This window comes from Geotrypetes seraphini, chromosome 8 (genome assembly GCF_902459505.1).
Source record: "Geotrypetes seraphini chromosome 8, aGeoSer1.1, whole genome shotgun sequence".
Taxonomy (NCBI): Eukaryota; Metazoa; Chordata; class Amphibia; order Gymnophiona; family Dermophiidae; genus Geotrypetes; species Geotrypetes seraphini.
In genome coordinates, this window is record NC_047091.1 from 71,521,523 (window position 1) to 71,542,115 (window position 20,593).

Genomic DNA, 20,593 nt, shown 5'->3' on the forward strand with positions numbered 1-20,593 from the left:
GAGGAAATTGTACCCATCTGTGGACTCTATTATACTTACCTCTAAGTGGCTTGATTAATTGGTTTGTTTGGCATGGTCCTATTCATGTTCAGCTTCAGGAGATCAGCCACTGAGAGATTTGTTGGTTGAAGGAGGTCTAAGTCTTCCCAGGCTGTGGAAGTTACACTGAGCTCCAAGGAAGAAAGATGGCAACCTGATTCTGTTGCTTTTAGCAATGGGTTTGTCTTGGACAGAGCATATGCCAGTTCTTGAAGATGATGTTGGGGTTGATCTGGTTGCTTTGAGTTGTGCTGGGCATCAGCTTTTCATTGATCTCAACTTTTGTTGGAAAAATCGGCACTGGTAAGCTCTTGGCTACCATTTCTTCTTCTTTTACTGCAAATATACTTGAGTTTTATCAGTAAAAATCTAATCTGGTAACTTGTGAGACACTTTGGTTAGCTACTGACAATCTAGGGAAGATTCTTTCATCTCAGTTTAAAGCCTTTTGATGAATACAGTATTTTCACAAGGGGAAACAATTCCTGCTTCTAATTTGAGTTTGGACATGGTAGAGTTAAAAATTTAAAAACTGGAACAAGACAAGGTTGCTCTAATTAAAGACAATCTTTGTCTTGGCAGGAAGTTGGAAACATCAGAAAACTTGGCAAGAAATAGAAACTTTCAATTTATCAACTTTCCAAAAATACCACGTTTCTCTCTGAGAGAAATATTTACTAAAAATATGGTGGAGATTCTGAAACTGGCTCTAGTAGCTTTGCCCCCTGCCGTTCATGTTTATTATACTCCATCTACTAAGAATAAGACTTCAACTAACTTTATTTCCTTCATGAGAGATTCAAGCTGAAGACAGCTTGCATATGGAACCACTCCCTCTACCTGGGTAACATTTTCTGTCTGCACAGAGACAGAAGTTGTAACCTGAGCAGCAACTTTGGTGATAATGATGTTTCCCAGCCATACTGTGGGCAGAAGTACTTACATCAGGAAGAATAAAGAAAAGGCAGAAAACTCCTATCAAAGTAATAATGCCCTGTTCCTGGTTGGCTGAAGAGCCTATGAATCAAAATGTTCTGTCTTGGGGTGGGTGAGAGGCAATTAAAATAACTCCAGAACCTTTCCCCAACAGTCATTGGTGCCCTAATCTGATATTATGTCCTGAAAAGTGTAGTTACTTACCTGTAATGTAGGTTCTCCGTGGACAGCAGGACCCACATATGGGTGTTGTCCCAACACCTCCCAATTTGCGGATAAGCTCTCCAATAGTTCAGAGAGATTTTTTTTTTTTCTCTGAGCACGTGCAGTGCCCGGGCCCCACTGGGCATGCCCGAGCCCTACCCATTTCCCACTGCTTCCCCCTAATCCCCAGGATGTTCCTAGCTGTGGCCGGGTCGGCCGTATGGGGAGGCGGGTGGGTTGTGTGGCTGACTATCCTGCTGTCCACGGAGAACCTACGTTACAGGTAAGTAACTACACTTTCTCCTAGGACAAGCAGGATGAGTCAGCCACATATGGGTGACTCCCTAGCCGAGGGATGTACCGACTGGACCTGCGCCTTAGCGCTTTGTGCATCCCTCGCCTGGCTGTGGAGGCCGAGCCGGGCAGGGTAATCAGGCAAAGCAGGTAAAGTTGTGAAAACAAGGTTTTAGATAAAGTGCTGTGTTAACTGAGCAATAATACTCACAGAATAATGAACTGGTCAATGACAATCAATGAACAGTGAGAAACCAACTGGTCAACAGTGACCATTCGTACTTGCATGTGAGAATTCATACTTGCCTATTCCACATTCAGTCTAGACAGGAGTGCTGGAAGACCTACTTAACTCACAGAACAGCGAAAACTGGTCAATGACAATCAATGAACAGTGAGAAAACCAACTGGTCAACAGTGACAATTCATAACTGGTCAATAGTGACAATTCGTACTTGCATATGAGAATTCATACTTGCCTATTCCACATTCAGACTAGACAGGATTGCTGGAAGACCTACTTAACAATTGGAATTCAAGGAGTCCAAATAAGAAATGAGTGTCCTATAGAGTAGAGGAATCCTTAGAGCCCATTCCCACAGGAGGATTCCCCCAAAATGGCAAGAAGATCCCGAGAGGTTGTGCAGGAACAGGGACAGGCTGCCTGTATCGCTGTATCATGCTCCCTCTCTGCTGATATTCACATTTGGATTAAAATTCTACCGATTTTTTTTTTTTTTTTCCCTTTTAAATTGATATTCTATTTATTTCTAATTAAGTCACAAGCAAACAGTGCTCAACAGAAATAGAAGAAAAACTCACAAATCATATATTACCCAAAATCTACAAAATAAGAAATGGAACAAGTATACCTCCTTGAGTCAGTCCTCAATTAAAGGGAGGGGGCATCTTGGAGAAGAAAAACAAAAAAATGCTGCTAACCGCAGCAAATAGGAAATATATAGCCAAATGCTAGGAAATAAAGTGATGCATCATTACTCTATAGCTGCCTGAGGGACTGCATCTGGCTGGGTAACAGAGGAGGTGATCGCTGTATGAACAGAGATAAACATTGACAACTGAGAAGGCTCAAAGAAAGCATATCTGGCCCCCTCAAAAGTAATAAAACACTTGCATAGAAAATACAAAATAAAAGGAGCTCCCAACTGTTACAGCTGAGGCCTTAGCAATAGGAACTGCTTGTTCTTCTGAGTATCAGGACAGACAACCAGACGCATCCTGCTGATTTAACAATTCAAAAACATGACTGGGTCGATATTCAAAAGGATTTGACAGGAGAGCTCTTGTCCAATTAAACCCTGCTGAGCAAGCCAGTTATGCTGCTGAATATCACTGCTAACCGGCCATCCCCTACCTGACCAGAGGATAAGAACATAAGAAATGGCTTTGCCGGATCAGACCTCAGGTCCATCCAGTCCGGCGACCCACACTCGCGGAGGCCAAGCCAGGTGTTCCCTGCTGAAAAACCTTGTTTACTCATATCCCTCAATGTGATTTGCGAGAAGTTGTGCATCCAACTTGCCCTTGAATCCCGGAATGGTGGTCTCCATCACGACCTCCAAGCGTTCCAAGCGTCCACCACTCGTTGTGTGAAACAGAATTTCCTGATATTTGTCCTGGGCCTGGTGCCCCTCAGTTTCAGTCCATGACCTCTTGTCCGAGTCACATTTGACAATGTGAATAACGATGTTTCTTGCTCTATTTTGTCGAATCCTTTTAGTATTCTAAAAGTCTCTATCATGTCCCCTCACAGTCTTCTCTTCTCAAGGGTGAACAATCACAGTTTTCCGAGGCATTCTTTGTAGCTCAAATTCTCGATACCTTTTACTAGCTTCGTGGCTCGTCTTTGTACCCTCTCCAGCAGGGTTATATCCTTCTTTAGGTAGGAAGACCAGTGTTGGACACAGTATTCCAAGTGTGGTCTGACCATTGCTCTGTAAAGCGGCATTATGATGTCCGCCGATCTACTCGTGATTCCCTTCTTTATCATGCCCAACATCCTGCTTGCTTTCTTTGCTGCCACTGCGCATTGAGCTGACGGCTTCAGGGTCCTGTCTATCAGTATCCCCAGGTCCCTTTCTTGTTCGCTCTTGCCCAATGTTACACCTAACAGTTTATATTCATGTTCCTTGTTTTTCTTACCCAGGTGCATCACTTTGCATTTTTCTATGTTAAACTTCATCTGCCACTTTTCTGCCCATTTCTCTAGCTGGTTCAAATCTCTCTGAAGTTCTTCTCTGTCCTTTTGTGACCCAACTACCCGACATAATTTTGTGTCGTCTGTAAACTTGATTAAATTACTTGTTGTTTCATCTTCTAGGTCATTTATGAAGATATTGAACAAGATGGGCCCAAGAACAGAACCCTGGGGTACACCGCTCGTCACCTTCTCCCAGTCCGAGAACTTCCCATTTATGCCCACCCTCTGCAATCTGTTTTCCAGCCATTTGTCTCTCCATCTTAGTATATCTCCTTCTATTCCATGGCTTTGTAGTTTCTTCAGAAGCCTTGCATGTGGAACCTTGTCGAACGCTTTCTGGAAGTCCAAGTATATTATATCCACTGGTTCACCGCTATCGATTTGTTTGTTCACCTCCTCAAAAAATTGAAGTAAATTCGTCAAACATGACTTCCCTTTCCTGAAGCCGTGTTGGCTAGCTCTCATCAGGTCGTGAATTTCCAGGTGTTGCACTATGCTATCCTTTATTAGTGCTTCAACCATCTTCCCAGGAACTGACGTAAGACTCACAGGTCTATAGTTGCCCGGTTCTCCTCTCGATCCTTTTTTGAAGATTGGGATGACATTCGCTATCTTCCAATCATCTGGTATTCGCCCGGTTCTAATTGACAAGTTAGCTAGGGATTGTAATAGTTCTCCGATTTCTACCTTAAGCTTTTTCAGCACTCTCGGGTGAATTCCATCTGGTCCAGGGGATTTGTCACTTCTTAGTTTGTCGATCTGATAGTATATCATGTCCAAATCCACATTCACTGTGGTGAGGCTATCCTCAATTTCTCCCTTGAATGCTCTCCCTGTTTCTGGCATTGATGCAGTGTCCTCCTTGGTAAAGACAGACGCAAAGAATGAGTTTAGCCTATCCGCAATCTGTTTGTCTTCCTTGATGCACCCTTTTCTTCCTTGGTCGTCAAGAGGGCCCACTGCCTCCTTAGCTGTTTTTTTCCCTTTTATGTATCTAAAAAAGGGTTTGAAGTTTTTGGCTTCTTGCACTATCTTTTCCTCATAGGCTTTTTTGGCGTCTCTTACCGCCTTGTGACACTTCTTCTGGTCGACCTTGTGACTGTTCCAGGCCTCTATTGTGTGTTCATGTTTCCATTTTTTAAACAAGTTCCCCTTATCCCTTACTGCATCCTTCACCTCTTTAGTTAGCCAAGCTGGTTCTCCTTTGTTTTTATTTTTCCTTCCTTTGGATATCTGCGGAATGTAGAGACTCTACGCTTCGGTGATAGTATTTTTTAGTAGGGACCATGCTTGATCGACCGTTCTGATTTTGGCTGCCTTTTTCTTGAGCCATTTTTTAACCATGACTCTCATGCTGTCGTATTTCCCTTTTCTGAAGTTAAAGGTTGTGGTTTGAGTCTTGGTACATTTCCCCTTCTCGATGGCAATTTTAACATTGATCATGCTATGATTACTCGTCCCCAACGGGACCATAACCTCTACATCTGTTGTCCTTCTAGTTATGCCATTTAGGACCAAGTCCAAGGTGGTGGTTCCTCTTGTCGGTTCTCCCACCATTTGTTCTAGGAAGCAGTCCCCTATCATTTCCAAGAACTTGGATTCCCTGCCGCAGTTTGAGGTTCCTAGATTCCAGTTTATCCCGGGAAAGTTGAAGTCTCCCATGATCGTTACATTACCTGCTCTACATCCATGGTTGATTTCCTCTATCATTTCTACGTCTGTTTCTTCCGTCTGTCCTGGGGGTCGATAATAGAGGCCAATTTTTGTGTCAGCTTCATTTTGTCTAGGAATTTTTATCCAGAGGGATTCCAATTTTTCTTTCTCTTCTGTCTTCCCTTCTCTGATAGACTCTACTCCTTCTTGGACATACAGGGCAATACCTCCCCCTTTTTGCCCTATTCTATCTCTTCCGTATAGTTTGTATCCCTGTAGTACTGTGTCCCATTTGTTTTCCTCATTCCACCATGTTTCTGTTATTCCAATGATATCTAGTTCTTCTCGTCTTGCTAGTGCTTCCAGTTCCCCCATTTTGTTTCCCAAGCTTCTTTCATTCGTGTACATGCATTTGAGCTCCCTTTGCACATTTGTGTACACACAATTGAGTTCTCTTGGTGGTACCTTCTTGGATTTTTTAGTCTTCACATCTCTTTTTGTATCCATTTGCGATCTTTAAATTCTACTGCCTATTATTTAAAACTATAAATGGAAACAGCCCAACCTATCTGAACAGTCGCCTCATCCAAACCCACAACCAGGCATAGGAAAACTCACACTCCATTCACACACCCTCCAATCAAAGAAAACGGAAAGAACTATATGATGGCCTCCTAATCACTCAAGCTGCAAAACTGGACAACCAAATCTCCATACTGATAACGACCCCAAACTACAAGATGTTCAGAAAAGAAATAAAAACTATACTCTTCAAAAAAATCCCTGAAAAAGTCAATACCACAAATTCCTTCCTTCTTCCCACTAACTTCCTGACTCCCCGAAACTACCTGATCGCCCCTCTATTATTACCTGGAAATGACCTCTCTATTATTTCCTGGAAATGACCACCTTCTATAACTCTTTTGTAACCCGCCTTGAACCGCAAGAAATCTCTAATGTAATATAATCTTATTACTGATCTTTAAAGTAATTACTAATAGTGTGTCAGTAATGGTTTCTTTGAACTTTAGGTTATACCAACCTTCCAGACCCTTAAAATTGGCAAACAAGCATCTGTTAGAAGTACCATCAGCACACTTAATGATGTTGGATGAATAAAGGGCATCTACATTTTTTGTGGTAGGGCCAAAATTATGGAATGCCCTACCTTTTGGAGATTCGAGAACTACAAACATCGAGTCAGTTTAAAAAAGAGCTGAAAACTTTTCCAACAAACTTACAGCAGGGATTTGGTACATCTAGGAAGACTGATATATTATGGGTCTGCTGGAATTGTTTACAGGTCTACTATGAACGTATCTTGTTTCTATAATATGTTTCAAAAGACTGTTTTTGTGATTTTGTTATCTGCTTAGAACATCTGAGATAAATGGAATAGAAATTTTTAAATAGGGGCAGGCTAGGGGCAGAATTAGGGCTATATTCAGTCCTCTAATCGGCTAAGTTAGGAAAGTTTCAAGTTTCAAGTTTTATTACAATTTAATGTACACGCAATATCAAACATTTCAATGCGTATTACAAAATAAAAAGGGGCCAAACGATAAGACAATTTGTTATTTTAAAAAATATATATATATATACATACATACAAATCTATACTGATACAAAGGGAAAGGGGGAAGAACTACAATCATCGAAGAAAAGGAAGAATCATCTATGGGTAACACATCAAGGGGGGATGACAAATGAAGATAAAGAAGTAGATAAAATAAAAAGGAGAAATAAGGGAGGAGGATTTAAGTCCTGTGAATAAGGATTGGTTGAAACTGGGTATAACTGTAAGCGAGTTATCTTATCTATGTCTCAAATGCATCTTTATACAAAAAACTTTTCAAAAGACTTTTGAATTTTTCTAATGAGGGTTCAGTATGCAAATAATTTGGCAGATTATTCCAGGGCTGAGGAGCTATAGCCGAAAGCAAGAAAGCTGTCCTAACTTTGGCCCCCTTTTATCAAGCTGCATAGGGTTATTTTTAAAAATCACAGACCACTCATAGAACTCCTATGAGCATCAAAGATTTTACCACAGCGGTTTGCCATAAAAGCCCTTATGCAGCTTGATAAAAAGGGGGAGCTTTTATGTGCTGAGTTAACTGGGCACCAGACTGATGCCCGATTAACTTCCAGGTCAGCAAACATATCTGGCTATTCAGTGCTGGGAGCTGTGCATGCCCCAGCGTTGAGTATCCAGGGTTAGGTTATCCTGCGGGCTGGAAGTGGCTTACAAGCTGCTTATCGCTGCAAGCTGAATCTTACCCCTGACATCGCTAACTTGAAAGTACAGTTTCAAGAAGCAATCCCCTATCTGACACCAGAGCTAACTGAGCAAACAATATGGCAGGTGTCACAGTTTCTCCCTCGGCTTTTCAAGGAAATCATTTAACTCCAAGCAGTTTGACAGGTTGCTCAGAGAGCTGCTCCTCCACCAGCGGACGCTTCTTCCTTTGAGAAAAAGTACTGGCCTTAGTTCTTCAATATTTACTATTATTTTCTGATTCTAGATCCTCTGTGCATCGGAGCATTTATAATAATAATAATAATGATAACTTAATTTTTCTATACCGCCATAGTCAAGCGACTTCTAGGTGGTTCACATTGAAAGAAGGCTGGACAGTCAGCGAATAACAATAAGTCTCAATAGAAAGCTTACACACTAATTGGAGTTCCATGGGTAAAGAATACATGAAAGGAGCTTCTTGAGAGAAAGAAAAGGAGTTTACAGAAGGGGATATCCTAGTGAGAGGGAGAGGACTGTTTTAGTCAATGAATTTGTTGAATAGGGCAGTTTTAATTGATTTTCGGAATGCACTAGTGGCTTAGTAAAAGGTGTGTGGGGTGGGGGGGGGAGGTCAATGACTCTTCATTTTCCGAAACCTTTTTCTTCAGTTCCTCCATATCCAACCTCATTTGAGTAGAGTCACCAGTAACCTTAGTGAGCTGAGAGGATAGTGACTGAATTTGAGCAAAATGGGGCGCAACGTTTGAATCGCATCCCAGTTTCTGTTTTGAAAACAGAGGCTGCGTTAATTTAGATAGAGCAGCAGTCCCAGTTGAAGAAACAGAAAAAGCGCTCATTTGGTCCACATCCCATTGCAAAGCTCCTCTTCTAGCCATCAGGTTTTCCGCAGGACACTTTCCAATGCATGAGCCATCGGATAAGGTGAGACCCAGAGACATTCCTAAGCTGCCACCAGCAGTACAGTTCCAAGCACCACATCTTTAGAAGATGCCACGTCAGCAGATGGAATAGAACTCACAGCCACCATCACCCACTTGCCCTGGAGATAAGGAATCTGCCTGAAGAGATGAGCAGGAATGCTCTGAACAGCTGTCAATGATGCCTCAACCGGCAAATTTGATGTCATAATCCCTCAAACAAAGAAGATATCCATGGGACTTGATATAGGGAAAGCAGGTGTACTCATCGTAGGTTCAGAAGGGCAAACATGGAGCGTCCTCTTATGCCTGCCCATACTGGCTAATAAGCAAGCTCCACAGAAAAATGGCTAGTATTCACCATCCTGCCACTCTCGCCATCTTACTTATACATTTTGATCACTACTTTATAATGCATTCTTCTAAACTAAACTAACTAAACTAAAGCTTAACTTTGTATACCGAGTCATCATTCTGAGAAGGCTTGACTCGGTTTACAGCAACTAAATAAACAGGGAATGATTTACAAATGATAAATAGAAGATAATAACAAAATTTGTAAGCTTTATCTAGCAGAGACTGTCTCTTCTGTGTGTGTGCACAACACCTCTGTGCTTTGTAACATTTTAGAAATAATATGTGGTAATATTAACAATGTCGAACATCTGGATTCATCTCCTAGATAATGTTTCCTATGTCAGACTGTCACTGTTGTAGCAGTTTTGTTTCAGCAAACTTTTATTTTGTTGAAACACCAGTACTTGTGTGAAGAGTAATTATTGGAGTGATAATTACTGGAGTGACTGACAGTTTATTCCTAAGGGCCCTGAAGCTTTGCTTACTCCATTTGAACTGAATCCCTGAATCTACAACAAGCTGTATTAGCTCTCAGCAGCCCTGAGCTGACACCATTTTAAAAATGAGGAGAAAGTAGTGGGGTTAAATTTCCGAGAACATTGTGGTATCTAAATTGTCTGAATGTGCCAGACTTCTCCTTCTACCAGGAATTTAAAAACAAAATCAACTGAATTGAAAATTTCAAAGAGCTGTAAAGTCTATTGATCCTACTGGGAGCATCCGACAGCAAAATTTAAAATAAACAAATGAAAGAAAAGCACAGCAGTTACCGAAAGGAAAAAAAAATCACGCACAAAAAGGAGTGGATAGCAGAAAACTGCCTTTTACATACAGGAGGCGATAACATTTTCCTCAGAAAAGCAAAGTGAAGTAGAAAGGTTTGTGATAAGAGTTGGGGGAAGGGGAGGGAACGCGCATTTGCCAGTGTGATTTCAGTTTGTTACTGGCCCTTTAAAAAAATTCAGGGCCATATTTTGTTTATGGCACCTACAAATCGGGGCCGTAAAGAATGGCCATTCTATAAAATGCCTCCACAGTTAGGCGCAGTTGATAGAATCACGTGAGGCGCCCGTGTGCACGACTAACATTTAAGCGCAACCGTTTATGCCAATGAAAACTAGGCCTAAATACCTGTGCTTAAGTTGTGCGTGGATCGGGCATATTCTATAACAGCGCGCCTAACTTTTAGGAAGGCCCATGACCTGCCCATGCGGCTCCCCAAGCCATGAGATCCGCGCACTAGAATTTATGCACACCACTTTATAGAGTAAGCTTAGAAAGTTGTGCGTGTAAATTGTAATTAGTGCCAATTACTTGTTAATTACCGACTATCGACACTGATTGGCTTATTAAAGCTGCACACACACATCGGCAATGTGCACAGATTTGTGCACGCAACTTTGGTTGCACTATACAGAATCTGGCCCTTAGTGTGTCCTGAACTGATTTAATGTGTGCTAACCTACAGGCTAATGTAAATTACAAAGCTTTAGGCCCTCTTTTACTAAGACGCAGTAGAGATTTCTACCGCGGCGGGGCACTAAATGCACCGATGCTCGCGGGAATTCTATGAGTGTCAGAGTATTTAGCGCTCAGGGCTGCGGTAGAAACCTCTACCATGGCTTAATAAAAGGGGGGGGGGGGGTTAATACGTATTAATATTATTGTTTTTACCATGAAAAAATGTCCAAAAATTGGCAATTAAAGGGCAAACAGAAAATGAACTAAAAATGTATCTCTGTAACATTCCTAGTTCAGAGAAAGCATAAAAACACAGTTACTTGCTGAGATGGTGATAGATGTTAAACCAGAAACCAAAAGGGATGGGAGGTGATGACTGCAGACAACCTTCTCTTCATGGCTTTCCCAGTGAATGAGAAAGGAAAGATGGTAAGAAGAGACAAAGGAAAAGAAAGAACGTATAACCTAGTAACCGTGCAAGCCTTGGAGGTAGCTGGGCTGGAAACAGGAGGCTACAATGTCCCAGAAATCAAAGCTGCCAGACTGGTGGTGGAGGTCAAGGGGTCCTTGGTAACCAGCTATGTAGGAAACTGCCTCAGTAACGTTTACTGATGTATTAAAGCACAGGTGTCAAAGTCGGTCCTCGAGGGCCGGAATCCAGTCGGGTTTTCAGGATTTCCCCAATGAATATGCATGAGATCTATGTGCATGCACTGCTTTCAATGCATATTCATTGGGGAAATCCTGAAAACCCGACTGGATTACGGCCCTCGAGGAGGGACTTTGACACCCCTGTATTAAAGGCATGGTCAGAGTGAGGGGGGGAAGGGAGGGGAGAATTGAGGTTGAGGGACTGCAGATGGGAACTTGTCTGTTCATCCACCCAAGATGACAAAGAACCAAAGAGGAACACAATGACTTTGACCTTGAATAAGACCAACTGGACTTGCTGCCATTTGCTATGTTACTTTGTTATTATTCTACAGCAGGGGTGTCAAAGTCCCTCCTCGAGGGCCGCAATCCAGTCGGGTTTTCAGGATTTCCCCAATGAATATGCAAGAGATCTATTAGCATACCATGAAAGCAGTGCATGCAAATAGATCTCACGCATAGTCATTGGGGAAATCCTGAAAACCCGACTGGATTGCGGCCCTCGAGGAGGGACTTTGACACTCCTGCTCTACAGTGATCTATATCCTTAACAAAGACTTAAACAACGGGGAGAGTGAATAAGCAAACTGGTCGAATCTAACATGTTGCTGTACAAATTACACAGAGTAACATAGTAAATGATGACAGATAAAGATCCGAGTGGTCCATCCACATCTGTGTTAACATCACTCCTCTATATTACAAACAAATAAACTGTAGCAGAAATGTTTTGATCTGGCTTCCAAATGGAATACGACGTTGAGACAGAGGGCGGCATTTGCCCAGCGTATGATGAGGTGGCCCTTCTCTCCCCAGCCCTCTTACCTGCTGGGTAACGCTCGTTGACGGGCCAGCTGTCCACCTGTAGTGTTGCATTGCCACCGCTGCGCGTGAAACGCACCACATGGTATTTGCCATCGTTCACGATAGCGTTGGGCTCCTCAATCATGATGTCATCTGTGCCCACGTTGAAGATCACACCAATTGTTCCCTGGTCCTAGGGGAGAGCAAGAGAATGAAGTTAAAGTTATCAAGCAGACGAGAGTAAATCCCATAATAAAAGATTGCATATTGCAAGGGATACTTCTGGCTGTGCTTGTAACTCCCATCATATACCATTAAGAGCTTTCACTGGCAATAATTATTATATACTGCACCATGAGAAATAATACCAGCAGTGCCTCTAAAGTTCTGTTACACCATTAAATGCTATACTTAACTAATCTGAACTTAAATGTGCCCTTGAATTGAACTAACTCCTGGTGAGCGCACAAAGAGGAACCCATCCTTTGTGGTTTTCCTGATACAGGAGTGGTTTGCCATTGCTTTTTCTATGTAGTGTGGGATGCTACCCAACATAGGGGGCATGACCCAGACTGGCATTGATCTTTCCAGCATCAGATTAAAGGCAATGGTGGGTTATGTGGCTTGCCCAAGGCAACAAGGAGCAGCAATAGGATTTGAACCTAGACTTTTTGCATCCCCATCTGTTGCTCCAACCATTAGACTATTTCTCTACTCCAAAGTCTGGATTCTATAAACAGCACCTAGCGACACCTACACTATAAGCATCATTGAAAGAATCCCTCCCAGTGGCGCTTAGACATGCTTAGGTGTTGCTAGGCATCCTGGAGGTAGGTGCCGCTATATTAGGCATATGGGATCTCTTAGGGAGAAAAGAAAATAGTGGATGCTATGGATGGGCCATTTGGCCTTTATCTGCCTTCATGTTTCTATGTTTTTATTAGGCCAGGTTTTACTTTACTTAATTTACCGGCACCTAACATGGATGCCTAGTGATGCCTAAGTCAACCCAGCCAACTTTTCAGATGGGCATCAGGCGTTGGAGGGCGCTTCAACTTAGGCATCTCTATGTGTCCTAAGAGTTTAGCGCCAATCTCTTAATCGTTAATTTTTTAATGATTGGTTGAAAAGTTGGCGTGGAATCTGAAACTAGGCATCCTTGATTAAGGTGCCTAGCGGTAAAATGTGGTTACGTTCTAATCTCTCTCCAATATACCACTGATGAATCATTAGCAAATATTGTTTGTTATTCTAGCTGTCTTAACATGCAGTGAAAGACTTGATAACGAGATTACAATTTTCAGCTTGTAAATTTATATATGTTGCCTTTAAACAAGGACTTTTCTGTACCTATCCTGGGGACCCCACAGCCAGTCTGTTTTTCCTGATAAACAAAAATATGCATATCATAAAAACCTGACGGGCTCTGGGGTCCCCAGGATAGGTTTAGAAAGCTGTATTTTAAATAATATACCTGGTTCTAATCAGTTTTCTGTCCTTTTTAAGGCCAAGTTGAAGCTTTTAGGGTCTGCTCTGAAGATTCTAGTGTTGAAATCCTAGGAGTCTGCTTTACATTAAGATAGACAATTTTCCTATGTAATTTTAACACATTTTTCTGTGCTTTTACTGTAATGGAATGCTGTAATGGAATGTAATTGATGGTGTTCTTTTAAAACGTATAAAAAAGAATACTTGATGTAACGTGTAAAGGTTACATATAAAAATGGCAGACCATTGTAGGTAAAAGAGAGAAGATAAAATGATTTTAAAGGAAAAAAAAAAGGTGCTTAGTGATAACTAATGTAGGTGTTCTATATAGAATCTGGTCCCAATTGTCTAATAACTTATTTTATGCATCATATGTGACAAACCTATTAACTTTCATTGTACATCATAAGACAGTGGTTCTCAAACATGTCCTAAAGCAGTGGTCTCAAACTCAATCCCTTTGCAGGGCCACATTTTGGATTTGTAGGTACTTGGAGGGCCTCAGAAAAAAATAATGTCTTATTAAAGAAAAGATAACTTTGCATGAGGTAAAACTCTTTATCGTTTATAAATCTTTCCTTTTGGCTTCGTCTTAATAATAATATTGTAATTTATACCTAAAGAGACATATGATCAAGAAACTGTTTTATTTTACTTTTGTGATTATGATAAACATACTGAAGGCTTCAAAATAGTAACTGGTGGGCCGCGAGTTTGAGACCATTGTCCTAAAGGGACCATTAGCTAGGCTGGTTTTCAGGATGTCCCCAATGAATATGCTGGAGACATTTACTTATAATGGAAGTGACAGGCATGCAAATCTGTCTCCAGTATATTTATTATCCTCCAAATAAAAACAAGTCCATTCTGAGATAAATCCTCATTCAAAATGATATTTTGAATTAAAAAAATGCTCAAACCCATAACCAAAATGCCACAGGACAGGCAAGGGTTACCACGGGACCATCATAACCACATCGATGTCCCAACCACCTATACCTTGTCACACTTTTACAATATTTTTATCACCATCTCTTATATATGTGTATCTAATGTACGTATCTTTATAGCTTGATTGGTGGTTCTTCCACTTCACAGCTTGCCTTACCACCTAGACATTAACACCTTTTTTTTAACATGCAACACACAAACTCAAGGACTCCCCCAACTCAAGTTTTGCTGTTATTGGCTTCTTCAGGAAGGGATGCCCACTGACTTCACACTCAATCCAACATTTTAGCATATTTATTAGGTGTATCCTGAAAACTCACCTGGATGTTGGTCCTTCAAGACAGGTTTGAGAACCACTGTCATGTATTACCTCTGGCCTAATACTCAAAATAACTTATATGCATAGCAGAAGGCACAGATTCAGTTCTTAAAGGCTGCCATCTTGTCAGGTTTTCAGGATATCCCTATCAAATATGTATGAGACAGCTATGCATGTCTACCACTTCCCTCGAATGCTTGATTTCTTCCAAAAAAGGAGATTAGAAACTGTGTGATAACTACTGGTTTCATAGGATATAAAGGTGGCCTTTTTAATTAAAACTGAAGCTCTTTTTAATGAAGGACATAAAGACTTTTAAGATAATGTGAATGCACCTTTAACACAGTAATTGCTCTGGCTGGCTTACCATCTTATTTAAATATTGCTAAAATTGTGGTCTTGTTAAAAATCTGGGAAGGATCTGGATCATCTGGAGTCTTATATACTCATTTCCCTCCTTAATTTTAAGACCAAACAATTGGCCAAGATGTTAGTGAATAGGCTTTCTAGGGTCTTACTAAGTGGGCTTTGTTTGTGGTTGCTCTGTATAAAAAAAATTATAAAAATTTAGGTTGCTCTAGAAACGGTCCAGTAAAGAGGGACCCCCATACTTCTCATCAGTTTCAATGCTGAAAAGGCATTTGATAGGTTGGTGTGGGGATTTCTCTATAAAGTGTTGCAGGTCTATCAGATAGGTCCTTGATTTATTCATGCGAAAAAGGCCTTATATTCAGAACCCCAAGCTCAGGTTTGGGCCAATGAGTTATTATTGAAGCCTTTCCCTTTACAAAGGGGCCCTTTATCACCGTTACTTATCATTCTTACACTGGACCCTCTGTTATGGGAAATTCAAGCTAACCCGGAGATAAACAGTCTAAAAGTCAGCAATGGTTGTTTTAAAATGGCGGCCTTCACAGACTATCTTCTAGTTTTTCTCACTGATCATCAATGATCATTTCCAATTGTGCTGGAAAATTTGCAGGAGTACAGTATAGCGTTTTCTCGGGGTTCCAACTCAACTCAGCTAAATTGGAAGGGATGGCAGGGCCAAAATCATTGAGATTTTCTTGGGGTGCCTCTTTTCCCATTCAGTGGGTGCAGGATTCTTTTTGGTATTTGGGGGGTGCTGTTGTCAATGGATACTTCCATTTATAGACTCAATATAAATAAACTACTTAGAGCAGGGATGTCCAACCTTTTGGCTTCCCTGGGCCGCATTGGCCGAAAAAAATGTTTCTGGGGCCGCACAAATGCTGCAGCAAGACAGAGGAGGGAGCTGGCAAGAAGGTAAACACCTGGGGACAGTAGAGGAAAACACTACATCGCCCTCGACCAGGGCCACACAAAATACTTCACGGGGCCGCAGGTTGGACACCCCTGACTTAGAGAAACTAAATTTTAACTACACTCTTGGCAGAATCAGTGTCTATAAAATGGTAGGTTTTCCCTGATGGCTCTAGGTTGTACAATCTCTTTCTATATGTCTTCTTCAGAAGGATCTGAAGGCCCTACAAAAATCTTGTCTATGTTTTTTTTTGGGGTGGGAAGAAACCCAAGATGTGTTGGAATCTCCTACTGGGGAATTGGCATCAGAGAGGGATTGGTGTCCCAGATATGCGTGTATACAATCAGGCATGTCTGCTGCGACATGTCAGGCATTGGCTATCGCAGACTACTTTGTTTATGGATTACTGTTTTGAAAAGGATTACTTTCATCCCTCGCACTTCAATTATCTTCACACTCATCTGGAAAAGCTGCCCCAGGCAAGACATAGAAGTATGTTACTGCATCCTCTGTGGTGGGTGTGGAGAGAGCTCCTACCTAAGTGGACTAATGATCTGCATTGTATTGTTTTTCTTTCCCGGGTGGGGAATGCTGAGTTTTGGCCAAGCAGAGAGAATAAGGCCTTTGGCTAGTGGGAAAAACTAGTTGACTATTGACTTAGGGAGGATAGTCAGTATTATACTTTCCCTGAATTACAATAAAAGTGGTCTTTTGAGATAGTGGACCAATTTGCATACTTTCAGCTGATACACCATCTTCACTTTCACCCCATCATCCTTCATTGTAGGTGGGACATTCCATTCGGGAAGTATTAGAAGGGGATGCATGGGGTTTGGTCTCAATATTATGGCTCCACAGAGAGCTAATAAGCACCTGGCTCCCAAAGAGTATGCAGCAATACTAAAGCACTGGAATAGAGAATTGCCCAGACCTAAGCGTGTTAGCACCTTTCATGATTTAGGGACTGCTGTGCCAAAAGTGATACATAGTGCAGAATTACGGGAGTGCTCTTCAGGACTCTACATGCAGCATATTTTTTATTGCTGGTTGTGAGACCGCAGCCACTGTCAAAAATGTGGATTGATGGAGAACTCCTTTGTTCATGGTGTATGGTTGTGTGGTCCAATAAAGGCCTTCTGGTTGGCTTTATTTCATTATTTGCAGGTGGGTTGCACACTTTGGGCTCCTTTTACGAAGCCGCGTTAGCGGTTTAACGCGCGTAACCGTGTGCGCTAAACTGCCGGCCGCGCTAGCCACTACCGCCTCCTCTTGAGCGGGCGGTAGTTTTTCGGCTAGCGCAGGGGTTAGCTCATGATGAAAAGTCCCGTGCGATAAAGCTGCTAACGCGGCTTCGTAAAAGGAGCCCTTTGTTTTTCTACAGCGGATCTTATTTTCAATTATCCTGCCCATCTAGGGGAGCACACTTTTAGGGGAAAGCTGCTTTTGAGGAGAGCATATATTCTGGGGAAAAATGTATCTAAAAGCAGTGGTGGGGGAGGGTAGATTGCCCCAAGCACCATCTTAGTGGGGGCTTCAGAGAGAGAGAGAGAGACGAGGCCAGCATGAGCATCAGGGTAGAAATGCTGGTCACACTAGTGAAGAACCAGAGAGGCATGGGAGGTCCAGAGGTCCAGACGGCTTTTCAAAACCCGGCACGAACAGGTTAAGGGGTGGGGCTGGGGGCAGGATGGGGGTATGACATGGGTGGAACTTGGCAGGCCTGTCTAAAACCACCGGACATAGACTAAGCCTTCTATAATATTAGAAAAGAGAAAGGCAATGGAAATGATAAAAGGAAAGGGACGACTTCCCTATGAGGAAAGGCTAAAGTGGCTCTTTAGCCTGGAAAGAGATGGCTCAGAGGAGATATGATAGCGTTTTATAAAATACTGGGTGGAGTGGAACATGTAGATGTGAATCACTTATTTACTCTTTCTAAAAATATTAGCTCTAGGGGGCATGCAATGAAACTACTAAGTAGTAGATTTAAAACAAACTGGAGAAAATATTTCTTTACTCAATGTTGTTGGAGAATGTAGTGAAAAGAATTAGCATAGCAGGGTTTAAAAAAGCGTTGGCTAATTTCCTAAAGGAAGCCAACAAGACATTATTAAAATGACTTGGAGAAATGCATTCGAAATGCAAGTAGCGTCTCACTCATGGTTCACCACATATCAGCGTCTCCATGTATTCACCATTATAGGACCCCCGAAGAAGACTTGTTGTCGAAATGCAGACCGTGTTAGGTCCTGCATCCCTAGCGGACTAGGTCCTTTAAGGTTTTCATGTAGATTACTTTACTTTTACGTGGATGATTTTATTTTATGTGGATGACTTTAGTATATCTTTGGAACTTTGATATTTTCAAATAAAGTCCATTTAAGGAACATCGTCACTCCACAGAGTTTCTTTTGGATTTTCTTCTCTGTGGATATTTTGGGGTCATTCTCTTTGGTTTTTGCTTGTTACCTTATTATAGTACAGGTATATCTGCAGGAGAGGGATCAGGGGTGTAAGAGCACAGGACCTGGATCGCTGTATTGTGTTATCATTCTCCATTGTTGATTACTGGTGAGTTGGGGGGTGACTGTATAGTTAATTGTTGTTGCTTTTTCATACATTCTCACCTCTGGTTTACTAAATGCAGATGTTTTGCAGAAAGGGGGAAGGGGGTGATAACAAAATATGAGAATCTGTACTGATTGTTTGACTATTCATTGAATTCTTAATAAAAATGATTTACCATAAGATAATGTGAATGCACCAAACCATATCATGGCTCATTTTAAGCTCCCTGCCTCCCTTGCAGACCCTAACAGTGAAATCCCACTTAAATGTGCAGGAAGCATTCAATTGCAGGCAATTATTTAAATGAAAATAGAAGTAAAGTGAAGCTGCTTACCTCGTATAACAGGAGTTCTCTAAACACAGCAGTTCACTAGTCACACAAGGGGGGTGACATTACTGGGTTTGGGTTAAACATATGGCTCCAGAAAAAGGAGGATGGATTGAGACATCCGGGTTTTACTTCTATTGAAAGCACTGGAAGTAAAACCTGGATATTTGAATCCGTCCTCCTTTTTCTGAAGCCATATGGCAACCTATAGTTTGGGATAGGGTGAACAATTTTGCCAGAGCTTTCTAGAAAGGCTTTTTTGCATACACAGGTAGTCCTGTACAGCTGCAACTCTGAGGCTCCCCTCAGCTCTGATAACAAACCGTTGAATGAGGAAGGTCGAGATTAATATTCAGTCAGTGCAGTGACTGTACTAAATGCTGGCACCAACACTTACTTAGTACATATTCAACACTGCTGTCTATATAGGTAGTAGCACTGAATACACACACACACAGTTACTGAGCTAGCATTATCCATTTACAGGTCAATATTCAGCCTGCAGCAGTCAGTGTTTTTTAAACTTTGGCGGTTATGGGCTATTACTAGTCTTTAAACCCGTTACATTAACGGGTGCTAGAATAGATGTGTGTGTCTGTCTTTCTTTTTCTCTCTCTCCTTGGCCGCTTTCTGTCTGTCTGTCTGTCTTTCTTTCTGTGTCTCTCTCTCTCCTTGGCCGCTTTCTTTCTGTCTCTCTCTTTCCTTGGCTGTTCACCACCACCCCTTGCCTGCAGTAGCCCTTCTTCCTTCCTTTTACCTCCTCCGTGTCCAGCAGCACCCCTTCCCTTCTCCCCCTGTCCAGCAGCAGCCCTTCTCTCTTTGTTTTACCTCCCCCCTGTCCATCAGCACTTCTTCCCTGCTCCCTCTGTCCATCAGTAGGCCTTCTCCCTTCCTTTTACCTCCCCTCTGTCCAGCAGCACCCCTTACCTGATCCCCCTGTCCAGTAGTATCCCTTCTTCTTTCCCTGCTCCCCCTGTCCTGCATCCGCTAGCCCGGGCAGCCTCGGGGCTTTTGCTAGGCCGGCCCACCTCACATTATTGAAGTGAGTCGGCCTAGCAAATACTCCACAGCTGCTGCATTTGCTGGTCCAGGGGTGAGAAGAAGCGTCCCGGCAGCGGCAGCGCAGGAGTCAAACCACCACTTCTGCTGAAATCGCTGCATGCGCCGCAAATAGAATACGGCCACGTAAGCAGACACCACGCTGTCAGGGATCAGGGCCTCCTAAGTGCACATACGCGCTTAGGGTTTTATTATAGAGGATATTTACTGTTGGTCTGTACCCAGTTATTGGAACTGAATATCTGGGTATAAAGTGGCCACTGGCAACTCTGAACCTGGATAACTGCTCAGATAAAGTTAGAGGGCCTTTTTGCTATCCTATCTTTATTAGCAGACTGAATATCACTGCTTTCTGAGTAACTCCCAGTTCTACCTGAGCTTTGCTCCCAGACCAACCTAGTGCTACCTAGATAGTGCTCAAGAAGTCTGATCGAATTTTCAGTAGCATTTTCTGATTAATGCTGCTGAATACTGAACTCTTATTTAGTTTACACCTATTATTCATCTGCACTAAATTAAACATTTAGGCCCAGATTCCATAAGCAGTGATGTCGTCAGTGGCCGTCTAAGAAACAGCTGCTGATCGTGCGTCAATCACGCAATGGCGCTGTTTATAGAATCACAGCTTTGCGAAAGGCAGGCGCCGGAAATGTAGGCCAGGGTTTTCAAGGCCTACATTTCTGGCACCTACCTTTCACATGAATCGCGGCTATGGACGCACTTTATAACGCCTAATGCCACTTCCAGCATTAGTCAGACCTACAGTGGCATTTTATCATATTGTTTTTTACCTATTTG

At 42.2% G+C, this 20,593-nt stretch overlaps 1 protein-coding gene across 1 annotated transcript in view; it reads right to left on the minus strand.

Moving 5' to 3' along the window:
• The window catches only part of NRXN2 (neurexin 2), a 1,565,743-nt gene that overhangs the window by 179,211 nt on the left and 1,365,939 nt on the right, over positions 1 to 20,593 (minus strand). Inside the window, exon 17 of the mRNA XM_033953607.1 lies at positions 11,819 to 11,990. Coding sequence (XP_033809498.1) covers positions 11,819 to 11,990 — 172 coding nt within the window. The remainder of the gene's footprint in view (positions 1 to 11,818; positions 11,991 to 20,593) is intronic.